Source organism: Cryptosporidium ryanae, assembly GCF_009792415.1.
Source record: "Cryptosporidium ryanae isolate 45019 chromosome Unknown contig_67, whole genome shotgun sequence".
NCBI lineage: Eukaryota > Apicomplexa > Conoidasida > Eucoccidiorida > Cryptosporidiidae > Cryptosporidium > Cryptosporidium ryanae.
The window spans coordinates 19,459-39,853 of NW_027125508.1; the positions used below are offsets into that span (position 1 = coordinate 19,459).

At 28.6% G+C, this 20,395-nt stretch overlaps 5 protein-coding genes across 5 annotated transcripts; 2 read left to right on the forward strand and 3 right to left on the reverse strand.

The window, feature by feature from the left end:
* On the reverse strand, positions 1-12,447 carry FG386_003184 (uncharacterized protein; the record flags this gene model as incomplete). Its single annotated transcript, XM_067342412.1, has 1 exon — positions 1-12,447. The coding sequence occupies one exon, from the start codon at positions 12,445-12,447 to the stop codon at positions 1-3; it is 12,447 nt and encodes a 4,148-aa protein (XP_067198558.1).
* Positions 12,448-12,984: 537 nt separating this feature from the next.
* Positions 12,985-15,283, reverse strand: FG386_003189 (C-type lectin-like domain containing protein; the record flags this gene model as incomplete). The annotated part of the gene is made up of 2 exons (XM_067342417.1): positions 12,985-15,185; positions 15,247-15,283. 2 exons carry the CDS (start codon positions 15,281-15,283, stop codon positions 12,985-12,987), a joined length of 2,238 nt encoding a protein of 745 aa, XP_067198563.1.
* A 529-nt stretch (positions 15,284-15,812) lies between these two features.
* FG386_003190 (uncharacterized protein) lies at positions 15,813-16,820 on the forward strand (the record flags this gene model as incomplete). The annotated part of the gene is made up of 1 exon (XM_067342418.1): positions 15,813-16,820. One exon carries the CDS (start codon positions 15,813-15,815, stop codon positions 16,818-16,820), a length of 1,008 nt encoding a protein of 335 aa, XP_067198564.1.
* An 809-nt stretch (positions 16,821-17,629) lies between these two features.
* Positions 17,630-18,265, forward strand: FG386_003191 (glutathione peroxidase; the record flags this gene model as incomplete). Its single annotated transcript, XM_067342419.1, has 1 exon — positions 17,630-18,265. One exon carries the CDS (start codon positions 17,630-17,632, stop codon positions 18,263-18,265), a length of 636 nt encoding a protein of 211 aa, XP_067198565.1.
* Positions 18,266-18,331: 66 nt separating this feature from the next.
* FG386_003130 (uncharacterized protein) lies at positions 18,332-19,924 on the reverse strand (the record flags this gene model as incomplete). Its single annotated transcript, XM_067342358.1, has 1 exon — positions 18,332-19,924. One exon carries the CDS (start codon positions 19,922-19,924, stop codon positions 18,332-18,334), a length of 1,593 nt encoding a protein of 530 aa, XP_067198504.1.
* Between the last annotated feature and the right edge of the window lie 471 nt (positions 19,925-20,395).

The window sequence follows — 20,395 nt, forward strand, 5'->3', positions numbered from 1 at the left end:
TTATATTAAAGAACAAAGAATATTCTTTAATTTGTCTAAATTACAGCGCTGATTGCATTCAATCCACTTGTAATGAGGCAACGGTGTCTTTGGATGAGTAATTATAATTATGCTCGGTATTTCGTTTCCTCTGTTTAAATTGTAAGAACTAGATGAACAATTGTTATTTTTTGGCCCGTTTTTCCTTGGGGATAAGAGCAATTTATCATTATTTGACAGTGTGATGGTAGATTGTGATTGAGACGGAGCTACTTCATTATGATTTTGCATCTGCATTATTATTTCAAACATAAGTTTTTTATTTGAAATCATTTCGTTGAATGTATGAACCTCCATTTTGTTACACGGCTTTGGGTACATATCTTCAATTTTCAGCGTATGACCATAACCTTTAATTAATTTAAAGCATTCATTGCTGCTATTTTCATCGAATATTGAATTGCATATTTTTATTTTCTCCTCTTTACCTTCAACAGAAAAGGAGTTAATATTAAGATTATTAAGATAACGGTTACTAATACATTTTCCTTTGTACCTGGGGGACTCGAATACTTCTGAATATATGCTCGCATTCATGCCGTTATTATAAGATGGTGATACTGTCTTAATTAAGGTTCCTGTAACTACATACTGAATGTTCTCTAATTTAACGTAATAATCAATTATAATGTCATTGTAACTGTCTGACTCATGACTTATTTTGTTACCCTTGTTTTTCACTATTATAAATGATTCATTCGTAACAATTGCTATTCTAGATTCATCACCAAATACAGTTGAAATATATAATATGCCATTCAAGAATCTACAAGTGTTGTTCTTATTTATTTTGGTATTATCACCAGAAGCTTCAACGTTGTTTTCAATATTTTTAATTATTCCAAACAAAAACGAATAATAGCGTGAATAAGGAACCAAAATGTTATGCTTTGAGTAAAATACGCGTGGAATACGAGTTCTGTTAGTATTTCCAACTCTGTCGACAGCAGAGGCTTTTTGAATTCCTTGAGCAGCTTTTTGAGTAAAGTCCAGTACACCAGTTATTGGTTTAACAACAGCAGCAACTAAACCTTTTGTTAATCCAAGAGCAAGGGAATTCGGATTTCCCGTTGTTGCACCATCAACTAACTCACCAACTAAACTAGAAAGACCATCTGTAACTGATTTGCCGAATGCCTGAGCCCCTATAGTTAAACCGTCCATTAAATCCTTAGGTTGTTGACCGTGAACGAATCTTCTTCTTTCTTCCATATATTTCTCGTCCATGGTTAACGCACCGGCTATTTGACTGGCTGTACCTGCTACTTTTGATATTGCTTGAAAAGTACCAAATACAGAGTGATTCATGAACGACTCTATGCCTTTTTTAACCCCATTAACTACGTTTATGTTGTTTGCACTGTTTGAAGCGCTGTTATTAATGAAAGTATTAACTCCTGCATTGTTTGTCATTGTTGTACTGCTTAGATTCATATAACTACTGCTAGTAGCAACACTGCCACCAATATTACTGTTATTAACGTTATTGGCGTTATCAATTCTGCCAGATGTAACTGCATATATAGGTTCATAAAACAAATCTCCAATTCCTGCTCCTATATTTGTGAATGAATTTACTGGATTTCCAACGGAACCCAAAGATGTTGCTATGACATGCAATTGACAGTATAATTCGTGTTCATAATGTTTTCTAACCTTTTCTATTATTTTAGTTAAGTTCTCACTTTTAATTAATTCGAATTGATTTAACCAAAGTGGTGCATCCTCTATTGTTGTTATTGAACGAATTAGTGATGAAAATATCATACCGAAATTGTGAGCAAATTGTTCAAGAACTTTTGTTATGTTTAGATTCTTAAGTAAGTTGTGATTGTGATTATTGTTGTTTTGTGAACCATTGCTTGCAACTGCAGATGTTGCCATTGAGGAGGAAGTGAAATATGACTTTAACATGTTTAAATTAAATGTTAAGTGAATAACCATAGGATATATTTTTAAGTTTTTGACAAATACATGGTCTGTAATTGAATGTTTGATTGAAAATTGTTTAATAACATCCTTTTTGTCTACAATATTGTAATCTTCATAATCATCACTTGAATTTTCATCTCCAATGTTTAAATTAACACCATCGTAAACCTTATTATCAAAAATGTCTTTAATTTGATTTATGAACATAGTTAGTGTGTAAATAAAATGCGTGTCAAAACATATATTTATTCCCATTAACCTAGTTGTCAAATTGTTTATAGTAATGATGCGAATGCTGTTGTTATAAAAATAGTTACTCCTTGTACCTTTAAAGTTGGAATTCTCATTTTTAAAACTAAAATTAGCATTAAAAAAATGGCTCATCTCGTTGTCGTTTATATAGTCCTTAATTTCATATAAATAATTATCAATAAAGCAATTCTCTGACCCAGAATTAATGTTATCAAATTTGATTGTCTCATTTTTATATTCATGATAATTGTCGCCAAAGTTGTCTATTATGTTTAAATTGCCGGATGTTATATCGTCAAAATTAAAATTACATGATATAATAAATATTGGAAGCAATAATTCACCACTGTTTAATAAATTCTTGTTATAATTATTTGGAATAATTGATGTAAAGTCTGACCCATTAGAATCCAAAAACTTTCGTTCTAGTGTGCTCAAAGTTCTAGAAGAGCTTGATGGTAGTCTTTGAAATAATACTGGATATATAGTGTCTCTGTATTGTACATCTATTTTTAAATCACCAAGTGATATATGTACATCGTGTGGTAAATTCTTGCAGGTGTAAAAGTTGTATTTACAATAAATTGCATCTAGTACTATTAAGAATAACTCTTCGGGATTCTTATTTATATTGTTGTCCCAAATTGCCGATATTATTATTTTTGAAGAATAAATATCTACTAAATAGTTTTCTGAAGATGTGAACATACTATTGTATATGGGGAATCTATTTAGTGATGTTGATGGTGTTATTCCGCCACAAATGTATGATTTTCTATTGTTACTCACAGAACTAGGCGACAGTAATTGCGAAGATGAATATAAAGAGGGTCTTATTGATGATTGAAGTAGTGATAATGCCTTCTTCGTAAGTCCTTTATTATTGTACCATTCCATAAAATGATTGTATGACAATAAACACAATACATAATTATTTCTTTTGCCTATTCTACATATTCTATATATTATCCAGTGTTTTTTATCTAATAAACCAAAATTATATACCTCAAATTGAGAATTAGTATTTTTTTCACTTTTTTTATTCGCATTGTATATATTTATGTACCTTCTTTTCATTCCTTTAATGTGAGAATCTTGATATTCACTGTCAATGCTTGTCAAATCTGGAGTACCAGTATTATTATGTATATAAAGTTCTCTTGGATAAAAGTTATTCTCCCATATAAATTCCAAAGCTGTATTAGAGGGAAAGTATTGTCTTCTAGTGTTTCTATTGTATAAATGCCTGTTGTGAATACTTGATTGATCGTCTGTATTATTTGATCTTTGTGAAATATATAAATCTCCTCCTGACATATTGTAAATATATAATGAATTCGTATTTAAATCATAAAACCCATTATTCATATCATTTACACCCTTTTCTGTTATCAATAACAACTCAAAATTTAATTTTTCACTATAATTTGAAGTTACCAATAAATATTTTCTGTTAACTCCAACACCAACATCCTCATCCATTAACAAAATCTTCCACGATTTATTTTTGTTTAAGTAAAAACACGGATGTTTTCTTGATTTTATTTTCAAGCTCAATAAACGCGAACTATCATCTGTTAACTCACTTTTGCAATTATTATTCGAGTATTTTGGAATAATTGGTAATACTGCGTTAGAATTTATTGTGTAATTCTTGTTACCCTCAATTTCAACAGGGTGAGGTGACTTATTGTATATTATGGATTTTGGAAACAATAATATATGTTTCACTATTAATCCCAACTTTATATTATTGCTTAGTTTTAATTCTAATCTATTTTTCTTATTCATTAAATTAAAATTAATATCTAAAAGTCCAACTTGTATTCTTATACTCTTCTCATTTATACTAGTTACATTATCACCAACACAAGATCCGAGTTCCAGGAAATACTGAATTTTATTTATTACTAACATTATTATATTGCTTTTTATTACCTTATTCTTTTTAATCAATGGAAATATTGTGTGTTCCAATGGAAAATCATTATTATATTTAAAATCATTCTCGTTAGAGTCCAACCATTTACTGTTTGTAAAGTAGTAACAAAAATTTGAATCGAATTGTAAAAAATCAGGTAAAATTATTTGCCTTGGAGACATTATCTTTGATCCAAGATAATCAAACCAATAACATGAATGTATTAACCATGATAGCGTGACCCCATCCGGATAGTTATTATCTATGCTGTTAATATTGTAAATTGAAAAAAAACTATCATTTTGAATAAAATTATCCTTACTGTTTATAACACTATTGTTATTCAAATTTAAATTGATATTGCCTTTATTATTACCAATGAATACATTTCTATTTTTCCAATATCCTGTTCTTATCATTGTAGATAAATTAATATCACTAGACCAAAATGCCATAAAATTTTCATTTTCGTTATTTCCTCTCAATAGTCCTATTTCGAATTTGAAATTTTCAATTCTATTATTTCTTTTATCTAACGGAACATAAAATCTCTTAGTATTTAAATAATCAATAATTCCAAAATCCAGTAATACCTGTTTTTGGGATGGTAATAAACTTTTATTATCTCTTGTTTCATCATTAAAGCTTTCTGAAAATTCGACATTTGTGATTCTATAATATACATTTATTGGTAATGTTGAAATTAATGTCAGTAATGGTTTAAATTTAACGTGATATTTATAGTAAGTTACACTCTTATATGTGTAGTTTCGTCCTTCAATGACAATATAAAAACCAACTCTATGTGTTAATCCGATTTCCTTGTATATGTTACACTCGTAATAATTAGAGTAATAAATATATTTCTTCTTCTCAATGTATTTATTTGAATTACTCATGCTAATGTCCTCTTTATTACTAAAAATATTGAATAGTGGAAATATATCATATTCATTACTATCAAAATTCATATTTTTTTCAATTTTACTGTTTGCTTTCAAACCTCTATAGTAAATATTATTGTCATTCCCAATGCCATTAGTGATAATTGGAATGCTTATATTTTCATTGAAATGAACCACTCGATTTGAATCGTTACCATTTTCAGATATTATAATATTCAAATCAAAATCCAATTCATTATATAATTCAATCGGACTTGAAATAGTTACTTTTTTCTGTACTCCTAAATCACTTATATCATTTTCAACATCAACAAATAAATACGGATTTTCGTGAAGTAAAAATGTTGATTTACAATTATTTATTGATTTAATAGAAAAGGCAAAGAAACCACATTTTTCTATATTTATTACTTTGCCTGTTCTAAACATTGTTTTAAATCCAGTTTTACTTGAACAATACACATATTCTTCGTCACTATTATTCTTTTTATCTGATTTTCCTACTAAAATATCCAATAAAAATGTGTTCATTGACTGTAAACAATGGTTATATTTGCAAATCGACTTTTCTTCATTGTTCAAAATTACAACAGAAAAACTATCATCTAAGTTGTTATTATAACTCTCGAAATTATTATAACACATTAATTTCACATCATATCCTGTTTTGTTTATTATTTTTAATGGCTTAAATTCTTTAAACATGTTGTTATTCGGAAAGACGGAATTATTTTTCCAGTAACTATAGTGCTTCAACAGTGTTTTCAATAGTATTGGTGATGAATTTATACTTAATATCGTTGGAAAGTTTATATTCAATTTTTTAGTTATTTTACTTGATTTCTTCCCTTTTGGAGAATAATTGTCTATTTGTGAGCATTTTTCGTATTTTAAATTAAAGTTACATTCTTCTATAATCGGTTCGTAATAACCGTGTTTTGGATTCAATACCCAAAATTTAAAATCACCATTGCTTACTAAAAAATGTGGATTCTCTAATTTTATATCTTTAAAAACTGCCAATAAATCATTTGATTGAATAGATATTATTGATAGAGGCACGTTTGTATAGCAGTCTATTGAACTTAATAGTATAAATCTTGAATTATCGATTATTATATTAATGCTTGACTCAATATCAGTAAATGATAATAATGCCTTATTTTTATCATTATTTATTATATTGTTTCCTTCTGAATCTTCTGTCCATAAAATCAAATTAAAATTGTGTTTACAATGTTCTAGTATCTCATATATACAATAAATATGAGGATAATAAATATATATCGTATTTGGTCTAATAATTACTTTTGTACTTTTTTTTGATTTAGCACATCTTCCTTCAATATTTATATCACTAACTACATTATATAATATTTCTAGTTCAAGAGCTTCCCACATTGAAAGTTCTTCAAATCCGTTAATATTAAACTTCAAATATGAATCCATTATTTTAATGTTACAATTTATTTCATTGCTTGGTCTTGAGATATTTTCACCTAAATAATACCCATTTTTGGTCACATAACTTAATTTATATGATCCACTAATATTTATAAGGTTATTATCATGAAACAATGTGAAATTGGATTCATTTATATTCAAATTTATGTCAACTATTGAATTCCTTTCAACGATTGCAATATCTTCCTTAGATTTTGTTTTTATTTCTTTACTATTCATTGACCTGTAATATGAATACCATTTAAAGATATTTGATAGCGTTACCATTCTACTATCCACTCTCAACTTTGGAGAATTAATGTTTAGTTTCCAATTACTATAATTTACGTTATTTTCTAAAACATTCACATTATGTTCATTATTTTGTAGTAGAACCTCTTTTTCATTTCCTAATGAATAGTAATATGATACTTCTAAAGCGTAATTCATCAAATTTGAATCATTTTGTGTACAATAATAAAAATATTTTTTTATGTACAATTCCTTATCAAAAACTGTGAAGTAGTGATCGTTTAAAAGTATTTCAGTATTTGCTTTTGTGGTTTCTATAAAATTACTGCCTTCACAATTATTATAACTACTATCGTAATTTTTTAGCATTGAGAAATAAAATTGATCTCTATCATCAAATTTAAAATCCATTACACATAAATTAAACATGAATATTTTTTTCTGAATAAATTTAGTAAAGAAAATATTAATGCTATCCACATTCATTGTTGACAATATGCTTCTTTCTGTAATATTATGGCATTTATATTCATTTAACAAATTTAGTTTAATTTTTGGAAGAAAAATACTAATTGAGTGACTTGGCTGTGCTTTGTCATCATAATCAATAAAAAATTTTTTTTCTATGATTTTTCCTTGATGCTCAAGTAACCGTTTTCCCATATACTTGCAATCAAATAATTGTTTTATATATATCTTCTCATTCAAATTACACTTTTTATTAGAATAATTAATGAAGTTCTGATCAGATATGGTACCACATGATAAATCATTCAATTCTAATACATAATCATCATATTTAAGCAAATTATTTGTAAATACTTCTATTAGTGTCGATAGTGTTTCAGGTGACAAGTTTAACCATGTTTTACAAAACTTTGACTCGGTAAAACAACTCATATCAAAAGATCCATACGCTTCATCATCACTTTGATACCTTCTGATATGAAAATTTAAATCAGGTATATATCCCATTACTAGTCTATTGCCTTGAATACAGTTAAAGTTATATAACCCCTTTTTAGTTTTTAAATTGTTCATATGTTCCAATTCAATATTCAGCAATCTAAACATAAGAACGTATATTCTAGATACATCTGAATCATAAATCAAATATTTATTATTAAAATTTAATAAATCAAAATTTAAGACAATTCCTTTTGTATCCCTTAAACTTGATTTCAATGTTCCACATGGTATTATTAATTTACCTTTTTTTATAATTATATTTCTTAAAGGCATTGAAATTATACTTATTTCGCCTCTATTAATATCTTCAGATGAATTTAACAAGAATTGAATATTGTCAATCACATTACCAAAATAATAAATGTTATGCAGAAATATATCCAAAAAAAGAACTAATGAAACATTTTGAGCTTCAATTAACATCTCTGATGTCGATATTAAATTTTTAATATTATTTCGAACTATATCTTCCAATAAATGTCTTGCTTCGTGAGAAATTATTCTTATTTTTAAATATGTTTGGATATATTCAGATTCATCTCCATTAGAAATATTTGAATCATAATTTAAAAAACATGTATCTAATTCATTATAAATATTGCATAATGTTAGACTGGTAATCTCTATATCTATTTCCCTTTGTTCACCCTTGTCATACATTGAAATAGTGTTTGAAAGCTTTATTTTTAAAAACTGCGTGTCCTTTTGAAAAGCTACTAATTCAAAATTTCGGATATCCCCCAAAAATGAATATTTAGAATTGCTATTGCAATCATCAACTATAATCGAATTTAAATTATTACTACCAGTGTAAGTAGTCTTTGGCAATAAAGTATTAATTATATTTACTACTTCATAAATCACCAATGGCCTTAAATATAAGATTATATGTTCAGAATAGAATTTTGTTCTTGTATAATTATGGTATTTATTAAAATTTATATTAATTAAAAAATCTTTACTTTCAAATAATGAATCCTGCTTAGATTTTCTTGTAATCAACTGAAATTGAGTCGTTGGAAAACTTATGAAGCTACTAAATTTACTTAAATATAACAGCGGAGTAATATTATCAGTTTTTTGATTAAATAAATAATTAAGTGATAAATCACCAATAAATGTATTTAGATTTTTATGATGGTCATATGTAAAATATAAAATTTGGATATTGTTTGTTCCTAAACTTATAATTGACTTTTTTTCAGAAATTAAATCAAAAAGTAAATTATTTAATTGAATATACCAAAAGAATTGAATATTTAGTCCAAGTTTAAACATTTTAAATTCTGCTTCTTTTGTAATATTATTATTTAAATCAAAATATTTATTTAATCTAGAATCTTGTACCCATTTCACAACATTTTTGTATAAACTCTGATAAAGTACAGGGTTAAAGTTTGATGTAATTGTATTTATTTGAATGGAAGAATAAATGTTCTGTAAGCTATTATCAAGTTGAAAGTCTTCATTATTAGCAATTTTTGATGACTTTGAATCCAAATAAACTGAATTAGTGGATAATACTAAACTCATAAATGATTTCTCATCAAATAACTCAGCTGAAAATGGATCTAATTGCGTTAATACACCAAATAACTTAATATATTTTATCCAGGTCTCATCCAACATATTGTATTTTTTATATGAGAGCAAATTAAATTTTATATCAATAAAGTCTATACTGAAAAGTCTATATGAATTCACTGAATCAACACTCGTACTTAATTTGTATCTCTTGATTTCATCATCATTTACTTTGAAATTCAACTCTAGATGTTCCTCCTCAATAAAAAAACTAGGTCGAGTATTCTTGTATATACAAACATATATTTCCTCAATTCTTACAAAGTAACTTTGTTGATGAATGCACTTGAACCAATAAATTACATTTTCAGAAAGCACATATCTATAATAAGGAGAAACTATACTCGCTTTATTTCCAACATTTTGATACTCAAAACTAGCTTCTTGTTTTGAACTTTGTAACTCTAATCCACTCTCATCAATGAGTTCTTTAATAGCAAAATTTTCATTATTTGAAATCGAAATTTTTCCGAAACTAATTACACTATATATAACCTCTTTGTTATCGTCCTTGTGACAGAATATCAATATTGGAGTCTCTATTTGAATATCAACATCCATAATCGAAGGATCCATTAAAAACATTCCTCCATTATTGCTTTCCGTACTTTTATTCTCTTTTTTAATTTTTTTCTTTGTACTTGGATCACTTCTGATAAACTTATATTTATCTGTAAAACCTACTAATATTGAAATTATGTGTGAATAAATATTCACATAACATTTTTCTACATTAATTTTAATAATTGTTTTATTATCCTGAAATGAGTTCTCAATTTTTGTGGAAATAGTTTTATCTATTGAAAAATCCGAGCTTTGACTAAGGGAACTTCTCCTTCTTGATGAATTTTGAGGAATACTACATATTGAACTAGTCCTTGATATATAATAAAAAGTAAACCACATATTATTGTTAATCTTCGAATTATCTGCATATATCAAGTGATAAATTTCACTACTAGAATTAGAATAATCAAGAATAAATTCCTCCAATAAAGATAAAATAGAAAGTCTTGAATCGGACTGAATATATTCAAGTCCAAAATTTTTTAATTTTCCCAATAATACGCTTCTTCGATTTGTTATTTCAGGAACAGATCTTTCAATCTTGCTTTCATCTCCTATTATTACTTCTAATTTAGTTTCTCTTAACAATACTCTAAAAATAATGAATGGAACATCTGAATTTATTCCAAATAATTTCATTGTTAATGACAAATCATTATTAATTGAATAATTCATGTTCATTCTTTGAATATTATTTTCGCATTCGTTTATCCTTGAGTCATATAATTCATAATCTTCAAAATCATCAGAATTACAGTCATAAAACCTAATATCATCTTCTAATTCAGTATTGCCATCATTATCCATCCCTTTTGAGAAAAAATAAGAATCATCAAATTCAACTGATTCGTTTAGATTATTCTGCTCTATTTTTTCATTTGAAGGTAAAGAAGAGTTACTATAAAATAACAATTGATCGTTCTCTTCATTCGCGTCATAAAATGTCTCATCTTCATTGTTAACAGGAGAGGAAATTCTATGGAAATTAAAAAGCCATTGAATCCAATTTCCTGCTGTAATTCCACTGGTTAACGTTTCATTTTGATCTGATTTCCTCCTATACAAATGTATCTTTAATCTCTTACCTACCCATTGATGTACTAATGATGTATGTAGCGATACAAATCTCGAAAAAGGTACTCTTGTTAAGTAATACTCTGAATTTTGTCTCGAAAAATCCAACAGTAAATCATTAAATAATCCTCCGTCAAAAAGAGAATTCACAGAAGTACTTTTCATATTATTTTCAAAATATTCATGAAATTTTTGTGTATATTCTCTGCAGTACATCAGTATCTTAGCTTCTATAAATTCTTCCTGTAAACGTATAAATAAATTTGGAGAGCTCAAATTATTAACTGCCATAATACTACCACTGATGCTCTCTTTTCTTCTCCTTATTATGCAACCAACAGCGTACTTCCACCAAAGTTTTGCATTATTATGAACGGGTACATTTGGTCTATATAAGAATTTTCTCTCTAAAGACTGTTTTCCTACTTCAATATATTTATTAAATACCTGAATATGTTTTAAAAAATTACCACATTGAGTCACTATTTGTTCAGATAATGTAATATATATTTCTTCCAATACCCCATAAATTGTATATATTGGTTTTTTGGATGTCCCAAACAAATCCTTTCTCTGTCTCAGTAACAATTTACAGCAAAAAGGATGAATTACGGGATTTTGTTCTTCTGTTTTGTTATTCTCAGATCCTTCTTTAGTTTTCTTAATACCTGAATAAATAGAAAATCCATTTAAATCAAGTAGTCTATATGAGAAATCATTTGAATCATCTTTTTGAAAGAATGGTTCAAACATTTTAGAGTTTGAACATTCAGCTCTTGAATCAAACAACTCTTTAACCAAGTCTAATTGTCTCTCATAGTAATTAATAAGACCTGGACTTGGCTCATTCTTACTTGATGAATTTGTTTCTGAATTTTTCTCATTTACAAGCACTTGTTCTAGATTCGGAATTGAACAAACCTCCAATGAGTTCAATACTAATCCACAATAAGAGTCTCTATTCACAATGTCCTCCATAACTATATGTATTCTTCTAAATTTTAGTCTTACATCCTGAATTAATACCGAAACTATCCTGCTTAAAAATGGTTTGTTTCCATTCAGGTTGTTTTTTCCCTTCAAAGTAAAATATTCATCTTCTGCCAACTCTGTAATGAAACGAATATTCCAATGTTCAATTAGCCTCAATCTTTCCATTATCAAAAAATTTTCGATCTTGCTCGTGTCAAACTCATCCTCACCAATAAATTTAGCCGATAAACTTAAATCATCTATTTCTATGACTAATGGAGAATTACTCCCTGGTCTTAAAATATTACTATAAGGTATTGATATATTGATTGTTTCGATAAATCCATGTGCCACTTTTACAGGCAGCTTTAGCTGTTCAATTAAACCTTCTCTTATTTTAACATTTTTAAGTTGCAATTTTCCTGAATTTAGACCTAGTTCAAAGTTATCCTCCGAAACATTCTCTAAATATTTACCTATAAATGTCGTTGCCCATTTTGCTATAAATCTAGATACACGAGACGCTGCTCGCTTCATTACTAGTCTTTAATCTGTTTTTCTATCATTACTGATACCTTTTTTCTTATGTATATACCCCTTCTTATTCCGAATATGTTTATATTTTATTTAAATTTTGTTAAAAACAAAATAATTAAAAATGATTGTTATATTTAGTTTCCCGCCTCTTCCTCTACATGCAAGTTTTATGGTTATTTTTGCAGCTGTGGGGCGACAATATTAGAACTAATTCACACATAGATTTCATAATTTAAAATTGAAGACAATATTTATGTTCTTTTGTCGTTTTTATCTCGTAACTAATTTATCTAAATTGTGATTTAAAGAAAAAATCTGTTTTATGAAAAAATGCTGCCGTTACCTAATAAAATTAACAGTATATAATTATGCAATGATTCTAAAAAATATTCTAAAAGTTAGAAAAAAAACCAGAACATGGATAAGTACTTAAAAATAAACATTATTATATATTATGACAATTTTCTTGTAAGTATATACGTTGGTTTAACAAATAACTATTTAGTGTTCGAAGGAGAAGCACTTACAATATATAAACTATTCGCTTCTCTTATTCGCTTCTGAATAATAGAATTCGTGATACTTTGGACTTTTTATAAAGTTGCTCCTGTTTACGTGTATTCTTGTGTCATAATTTACAGTTATACCATTTTCAGAGTGTAACTGAAGAGTATTTGCCTGAGAATGTGCTATAAAATAAGGAGCAGATTTACTTTCTTCCATAGAGTTGGAGGCGTTCATGTATTCCGGAGAGAAACCCGTATCCTCAATTGACAAAACACCTCTTTCTGATTTTGTTAAATTAGTTTCTTGATTCAATTCTTGATTATTAAGAGGTAATAATTTTGAATTCTTTTTACCAAAAATTGGTTGTATTGATGTCAATTGTAACTCGGATCCTCTTTCACTTTTTAAAAAAACATTATTGTTTTCTAAATTCACATTTTCCCCCCTTTTCCTTGTCACAGAGAATATGATACAAAGTAACAGCAATAAAAACAGAATAATTCCAATAATTATCATAAATACAAGCAGCCAATTTTTACTGCTTTTGTTTTTATATGAACTCATCTCTGTTGATATTTCTGCTTTTTTTTTCAACTCATTTTTATTTGTCTCCGTTTCTATTTCATTTTCTAAGTTACTCTCTAGTTGCTTCACAGATTCACCTGCTCCAAACCCAAGTAGCGAGCTATCATTGTCTTTTCCATCGTTAATTACAGACTTTGAAATATCAGATCTTTGAGTGTTAATATTATTATACTTAACAAAATTATTTGTTCTAACATTATCTGTTGAGACTCTGTTTTTTGTTTCGAATAAACCTATTGAATGCAACTGTTCACTAGAATCCGCATTTAACATATTTTTACTGTTAAAGTCCTGCATTGTCTCCATATAATTTATTTTGTTTGTGGTAATGGCAGTAGTAGTGGTAGAAGTTGCAGTATTTGAGGCAAATGTTCTCATTGAATATAATGGTTCTAATGAAGGTGATGTTTTAATATTAGCTGATTGTAAGTCATTTTTGCCATTTTCTTCTGTTTTTTCATAAGATAATTCATCTTTGAAGTTTGAAATAGATTTAATTCCGTTAAAGGACTTTATTCCATGATTGTTTTCCTGAATGGAAGTATCTGGAATGGACTTTGTGACGGGAAAAAAAATGTCTTCAATATAACTTGCATCTTTATTAGAAACAAGCAGCTCGTTTAAATTGTCTCTCTCTGAGTCATCTATATGGTCATATTCAATATTATAAAATTTCGGTTGGATACTCGAACTTTCTAATTTTAATTCATCAGATAAAGCAGGGTTAAAATCAAAATCTTGATCCCAAACAAATGTCTTTTTCTTGCTATAATTTGGATTATTGCTCAAATCCTTAGCCATAATTATTTGTTTTTCTTCATTCCCCTTCCAACTAATAAGTGATTCTGGATACATCAAAGAATTATAATAATTATTCCAGGTTGAATTAAGAATACTTGAAACATTTTGACACAAGATAATAGAAGAAGTACCTGCTAGAGGGTCAGAGCAATTTAAATTACTATAAATTTGGGAATCTAATTTTGGTTCTTTACTTATTATATCGTCGGTTTGCTTAATAAGTTCAAAGTATTTATTTGGATTTAAACCACCAGAATCATAAGCAACAGTAGCACAGACAGCACAAGAAAGCTCTGAATCAATAAGCCAACATGGCCTTTTTCCAAGACCACCATTGTCATAGAACCCACACTTCTCAAATGGGAATTTAAGTTTAACCAGCCAGTTCGCATTATAATTTGATGTCCACTCAATATTAGATTCCCTTATTGTGAGCTGTTGATTACTATCTACCCAGTACCAGCCTGGTGGATATTTAAAAAACGCATATTTTCGCAATCCTACAAAACAGCCATTTGTTTTTGTGTTTTTTGAATTTATCTCTAATACTTTTTTTATTGCCTCATCGTCTGTTTTCTTGTAGACTGTAGCCAATGTAACAGGATATCTATCTTTCTCAATAACTCCATTTTCTCCAAACGTTAATATTTCTGTACTCTCAAGTTCATTGCATGACCTAAAACCATGAGAAAATGTTTTTGGTTTCTCAAATGCTAATAACTTAAAACATCTCGTATTTTCTTTATTTGAAACCCAACCATTTGGACAATTTGCTTGTTTAACTTTATCTCTCTGTCTGTACACTCTTCCGTGTGCAAAAAAACTTAATATTAAACTTATCAAAACTGCAACAAAGAATATTTATCAATACCACTATGTATAAAATGACTATGGTGTTAAACTTACCAAAAAAGTTACTAAAAACAATTCTTAGGAATTTCATAAATGTAAATCTTAATAATTATTTATTTAAATATATTATATCTCATTTTATTTTAGTCTGATTTTACAGAACACATTTTAATCCTCAAAAATGTGGCTCTGCATGTTAATAATTTATCATATATACCATAAACAGTTGTAAATGATTGTGGCGCCACATTTTAGTGAGTATGAACTTTTCATTGCGTTAACTAGACATTAAAATGAATTACGATGAATTCGAATTATTGGTAGGTTGTAAATAAAAGCTGTTTTGTATATATTTTAACTTACATGGTTTTAGGATGGATCATTTTCAACTGGATGCAGTCCTGAAATTGAATTAATCGCTCAATCTATTGTAGATATTGTTGAAGCATCTCCCGAGCTACTGGAGCAAGATGGGAATGTTGATTTAGAGGTAATGTTGTAATTTAATTATTTAATTATTAGTGAATACTTATTCCTTTTGTTTTCTTTAGATTGAAGGACGTATAGGGGTAATCATAAATGAGTTTACAAAAGAAAGGGCAGTTTTTCCTTGTGAAGGAATGACTTTACTACAACCAAGTGAAAAGGAATTCCAGTACAGATTTATTCCTGGAGTCGAGAAATGGCAAATGAATTCAGTTATGAATGAATTAAAGAAAAATTTTGATGAATCAAAAATCCCCTTTATAATCAAAAAAAGAAATACAAATGACTACTATGTAAACAATCCGAATAAAGATGTTCGCGATGATAGATCTGCCGTTAGACTGAGTTATTTAGCTCCAAAAACTGAGAAAGACAAGCCTATAGACTCTATTTGGAAGGAAAAGGTTGCAATTTTTGACTTTCATTCCCCATGCCATAATTTGGATTTTGAAAATAAACACAATATCAGTAATGGTACTTCCTTAAGAGACTTTAGAATAGCTGTGAATCTCGAACATAAGGAAAATTATGCCGAAATACTGAGCTCAATTCATGGCCCGATAGAGAATTCGTGCATATTAGAGAGAAGAAGAGAAAGAGAAACATTAGAGGTTTCTAATTTTGTCATGGACACAACATATGTAGTCCAAGTAGAAAGTAGAAGATGTTATAAGCAACATGAGTCATATGAATTGGAACTTGAATTGAAACCTTCATATTTCATCCCTCTCCTTAAATCTTATATTCAAGACGTAAATGGAGGTAATTTAAGAGTTATTGGTACACATCCTTTTATCAAATTATTAAACAACTTTGTTAATTTAGTATTTGGAATTACATTGTTCCTAAACAACCAAAAATCAGATTATCAAATTGGACCTTCAACAATTAACCAAGGTAACTGCCCAAATCAAGTTATGGACCTTACGTCCATTAATCAACCAAAGGAAATAGTTGAAGCATTCAAAAATTTTGTTTCCCCTATTACTCCGATAATCGGTGATTATCTATATAGAGCTGTCGCCTCTGAAAAACTCTTACTAAATAGGCAAACTGACATAATACCTAAGGATGAAATCTATATTTATTTTGGGTTAGAATCAAATTCACCAGAAGCTGAAAGCAGCGATCAACAGAGTTAATTAATTTTCTATTCATCATTTTATTAATGAGTGTAAAATAGGTAATTGACTTTTTTCTTCAATTCTTAGTATCTTTATTAGTTGATCCCGGTTTAATAATTTTTTTTTCCCATTTTCGTCTTCTTCCAATTCCATTCCTGATTCCTTCAAAAACACTAACTCACTGTTTTTGAATCCATTGAAAGATAAGTATTCGATAATAAGTGAATTGAGGATAACGTTCTCTTCAGACATCTCATTTTTACTGGAACAATTCTCATTCTGAACAAAATATAAATTAAAAAAATCAACGCTCAATTGTGAAAATCTTACCTCGGTCATAGAATAAAGGATTTCTGCCATTAGTTTGGCTCTAATTTCGTCTAAAACACCTTTCTTTTCCAGTTCCGACCTAACAGCTGATTATTTTAATTGTTAAATTCATTAACATCTTCCAGAAAAAATTAATATTTCAAAATTTACTTACCACCCCTGAACTCTTCAAAAGATTGATCCTCCTGCATTTAACTTATTACAATATAAAGAACTGTTAAATTAAATTAACGAAATTAACTATATTGATTCGTTTTTTTATATCATAAACCTTGATAAAATACATGTAAGATAAAAAGTTACCAACAAATAGGAATAACTTAATCTTCTTATTATAAGTTATTTCTATATTAACTTTTGTGATAAGACAAAAAAATTAAATCGGCTTAACCCACTTAGTAATGTTTAAATCTCAATTCCGCACAAACGTAGTTTACCGCTACATTATTTGTTATTTAAAATACATTTAAAAATTCAAAAAATATTTGTATTAAAAAATGGGTAACTTTTTACCTCAAACTAGCGTTAGCAAAGATCTATCAGCTGTTTCTGTGTACTCTTACACTTTAAAAACATTGGAAGGTGTTCCATTTCCCATAGAACAGTTGCGTGGAAAGGTTGTACTTGTGACTAATGTTGCTTCTAAATGTGGGTATTCTAAGCCTTATTATAAACAAATGGTAAGGATGTACAACGTTTTTAATCCACTTGGATTTGAGATTATAGGCTTACCCTCAAGGGAATTTATGGGCCAGGAATATAGTAATCCTGAGGATATTAGAAGATTCACGGATTCCTACAAAGTAAAATTTCCAATAATGGAAATATGCAAGGTTAATGGGAATGACGCACTTGAATTTGTTCAAAAGTTAAAAAGGGAAACTCCAGATCTCTATGACTCTGCTAAAAACTTATTACTTCCAATAAAATGGAACTTTTCGAGATTTTTACTTAATAAAAAGGGAGAAGTAATTGCATTTAGAGGTACCAGAACAGAACCTAATGAATTAATACCGATAATTGCTAAGGAGCTGAAAGTAGCCAATTATGAAGAAATTTTCAGAGAATACGATAGTAAGGATGGACAAATATCTGAAGAAACGGATAATGTGTGTGAAATAAAAGGTAGATAGATAACAAGATCTTTAAATTCAATTATTCTATTTAAATTGGAGTTGATTAATTTTTATTCTTTCTATTTAGAACTCTGGAACAAACAGTTCATAAGTAGTTACGAGAGAAGATAAAATTGGTCCAACTGCTGAAATACAGCAACCCAAAATAATAGCAAAGTTGAAAGAAGGATATTTGCCTTTTTTCCAAATAATGTTGTAAACGAATAATGGGTAGATTGATGCAGTAAATGCATCAATGTATCCACAGAATAACTCAACATATTGTGTACAAGTTTTTGCAACATGTGACAGGAATATGCATGTTAATAATAAAACCACAGAGATCAAGAATCTTTTGGACTCTAACTTTTCAGATCTAGATCTATCGATTCCTGAATTATTTTTCAATCTCTCTTTGCTAACTTCGGCATCTGTTTCTATTGCTCTTGCCTTTCTACCTTTCATTATTGTCTTCAACTCAGCAAGGACATTGTCTTTATTTACGCTGTCTCTTACTCCCAATACGAAGTGACCATTCTCCTCATCCATGTCCCGAAAGATTGTTTGAAAAACATCCTCAACTGCAAGATCAGCCATGTAATTAATAAGACCGATATCGTGGATGATAAAGTTGCAAATCGAGACTGAAAATAACGGGATAATGACACAAAGTGAAATGCAACTCAAGATCCTAGAAAATCCCATAAAAATATCACATGGAGAAAAATTAAGAGTAATATTTTCTTTGACCGCCTCACCATAATATGAGTAGGCAGATACAGTCAGGGCCAATGAAAAAGCACACAAAAATGCAAATGATGAAGAAATAACTGCAATACATCTCTTTGCTGAGCAATTATTTACATTCAGTACTGCAGGAACAACAAGACAGTGACACAAGAATGCATATGTACCGAATGTAAACATCTTGAATGCAGATAGTGCTCCATGACTTGGCCAAAAGTGAACAACATCAGTCACAGGTGGCATTGGTCCTGTATATGGCATTAAAGTTGTTCTTATTACAATAACAGAAGCCAGTGTAAAGAATGATCCTACTGAAAACCAACCCAAAAAATCCAATTCAGTGATTTTAGATCTAGATGCGAATGGCAATACCATTAAAAAATAAATTGTTGAAAGAATATAATGGTCTTTGAGATATCCAAGTATTTTTATTTCTGGGAATGTGAACATTGCGTGAGTAATCAAATCTTCTGTGAATGAACGAAGTAATATGAAGTAAACTGGGACAGCGTATGCCATAGATAAGAAACAAATAATAGAAATAGACTTAAAGTGAAATTTCATATTTTGTCTCATTTCTTCTATTTCATCTCTTGTTAGAATTACATTCTGCGAATTATTCAATTTTTCTAAATCTTCCCTGTTATCTGAACTTTTTCTCCTTGATAAAAATTCACTAATTTTTCTGTACGAAGAAGCTCTCATTAATAAAGTAGAAAGGTCAACTGCTCCCAATTCTAATGAACCAACAACATATATAGAATGTGTTACTATAGATACAAATGCACAAATAATCAGTGTAGAAATACCTACAAAAAGTCCTGCCATCTTCATACCATATGTCAAAAAAACAACACCAGAACCAAGACATCCTGCTGTCATAGTTGCAAACGCCTTACTGGCAAATATAAAACTATCTCCCTCTGCCATTTTTAATGACAAGCACAGCTTAAAAGTTCACCTACAATTTAATAACTTCCAATTAATGAGAAGTATATAGTTCTCGTAAAAAAAATATCCCAAAGTCTTGTAACGACTATTAGAGTAATGAAGAAATTTCATATAGTAGGCGCTTCTTTTTAATTAAATATTTTTAGTTATGGCCAGAACTTATTTCAACTATCCATTAACTAATACAAACATGGAAATGGCGGCATCGCTTTTTTTAGAAATATAAAAAGTTTACATCTTGGAAAAATTACCTAGGTGAGTGATTACTCCCAAAAGAGTGGAAAATTCTAAAATAGAAATAAGAGTGAGAGAAGATTACATTTTTGAATATATTGTTTAAAAGCTATCGCTCATTCAGTTTCACTCTTGATTCTGCTATTTTTTTTATTTCTAATTATTTGTATAAATCTACGTGTGTATCATAGGTGTTAAACGTGTAAATTTTGACAA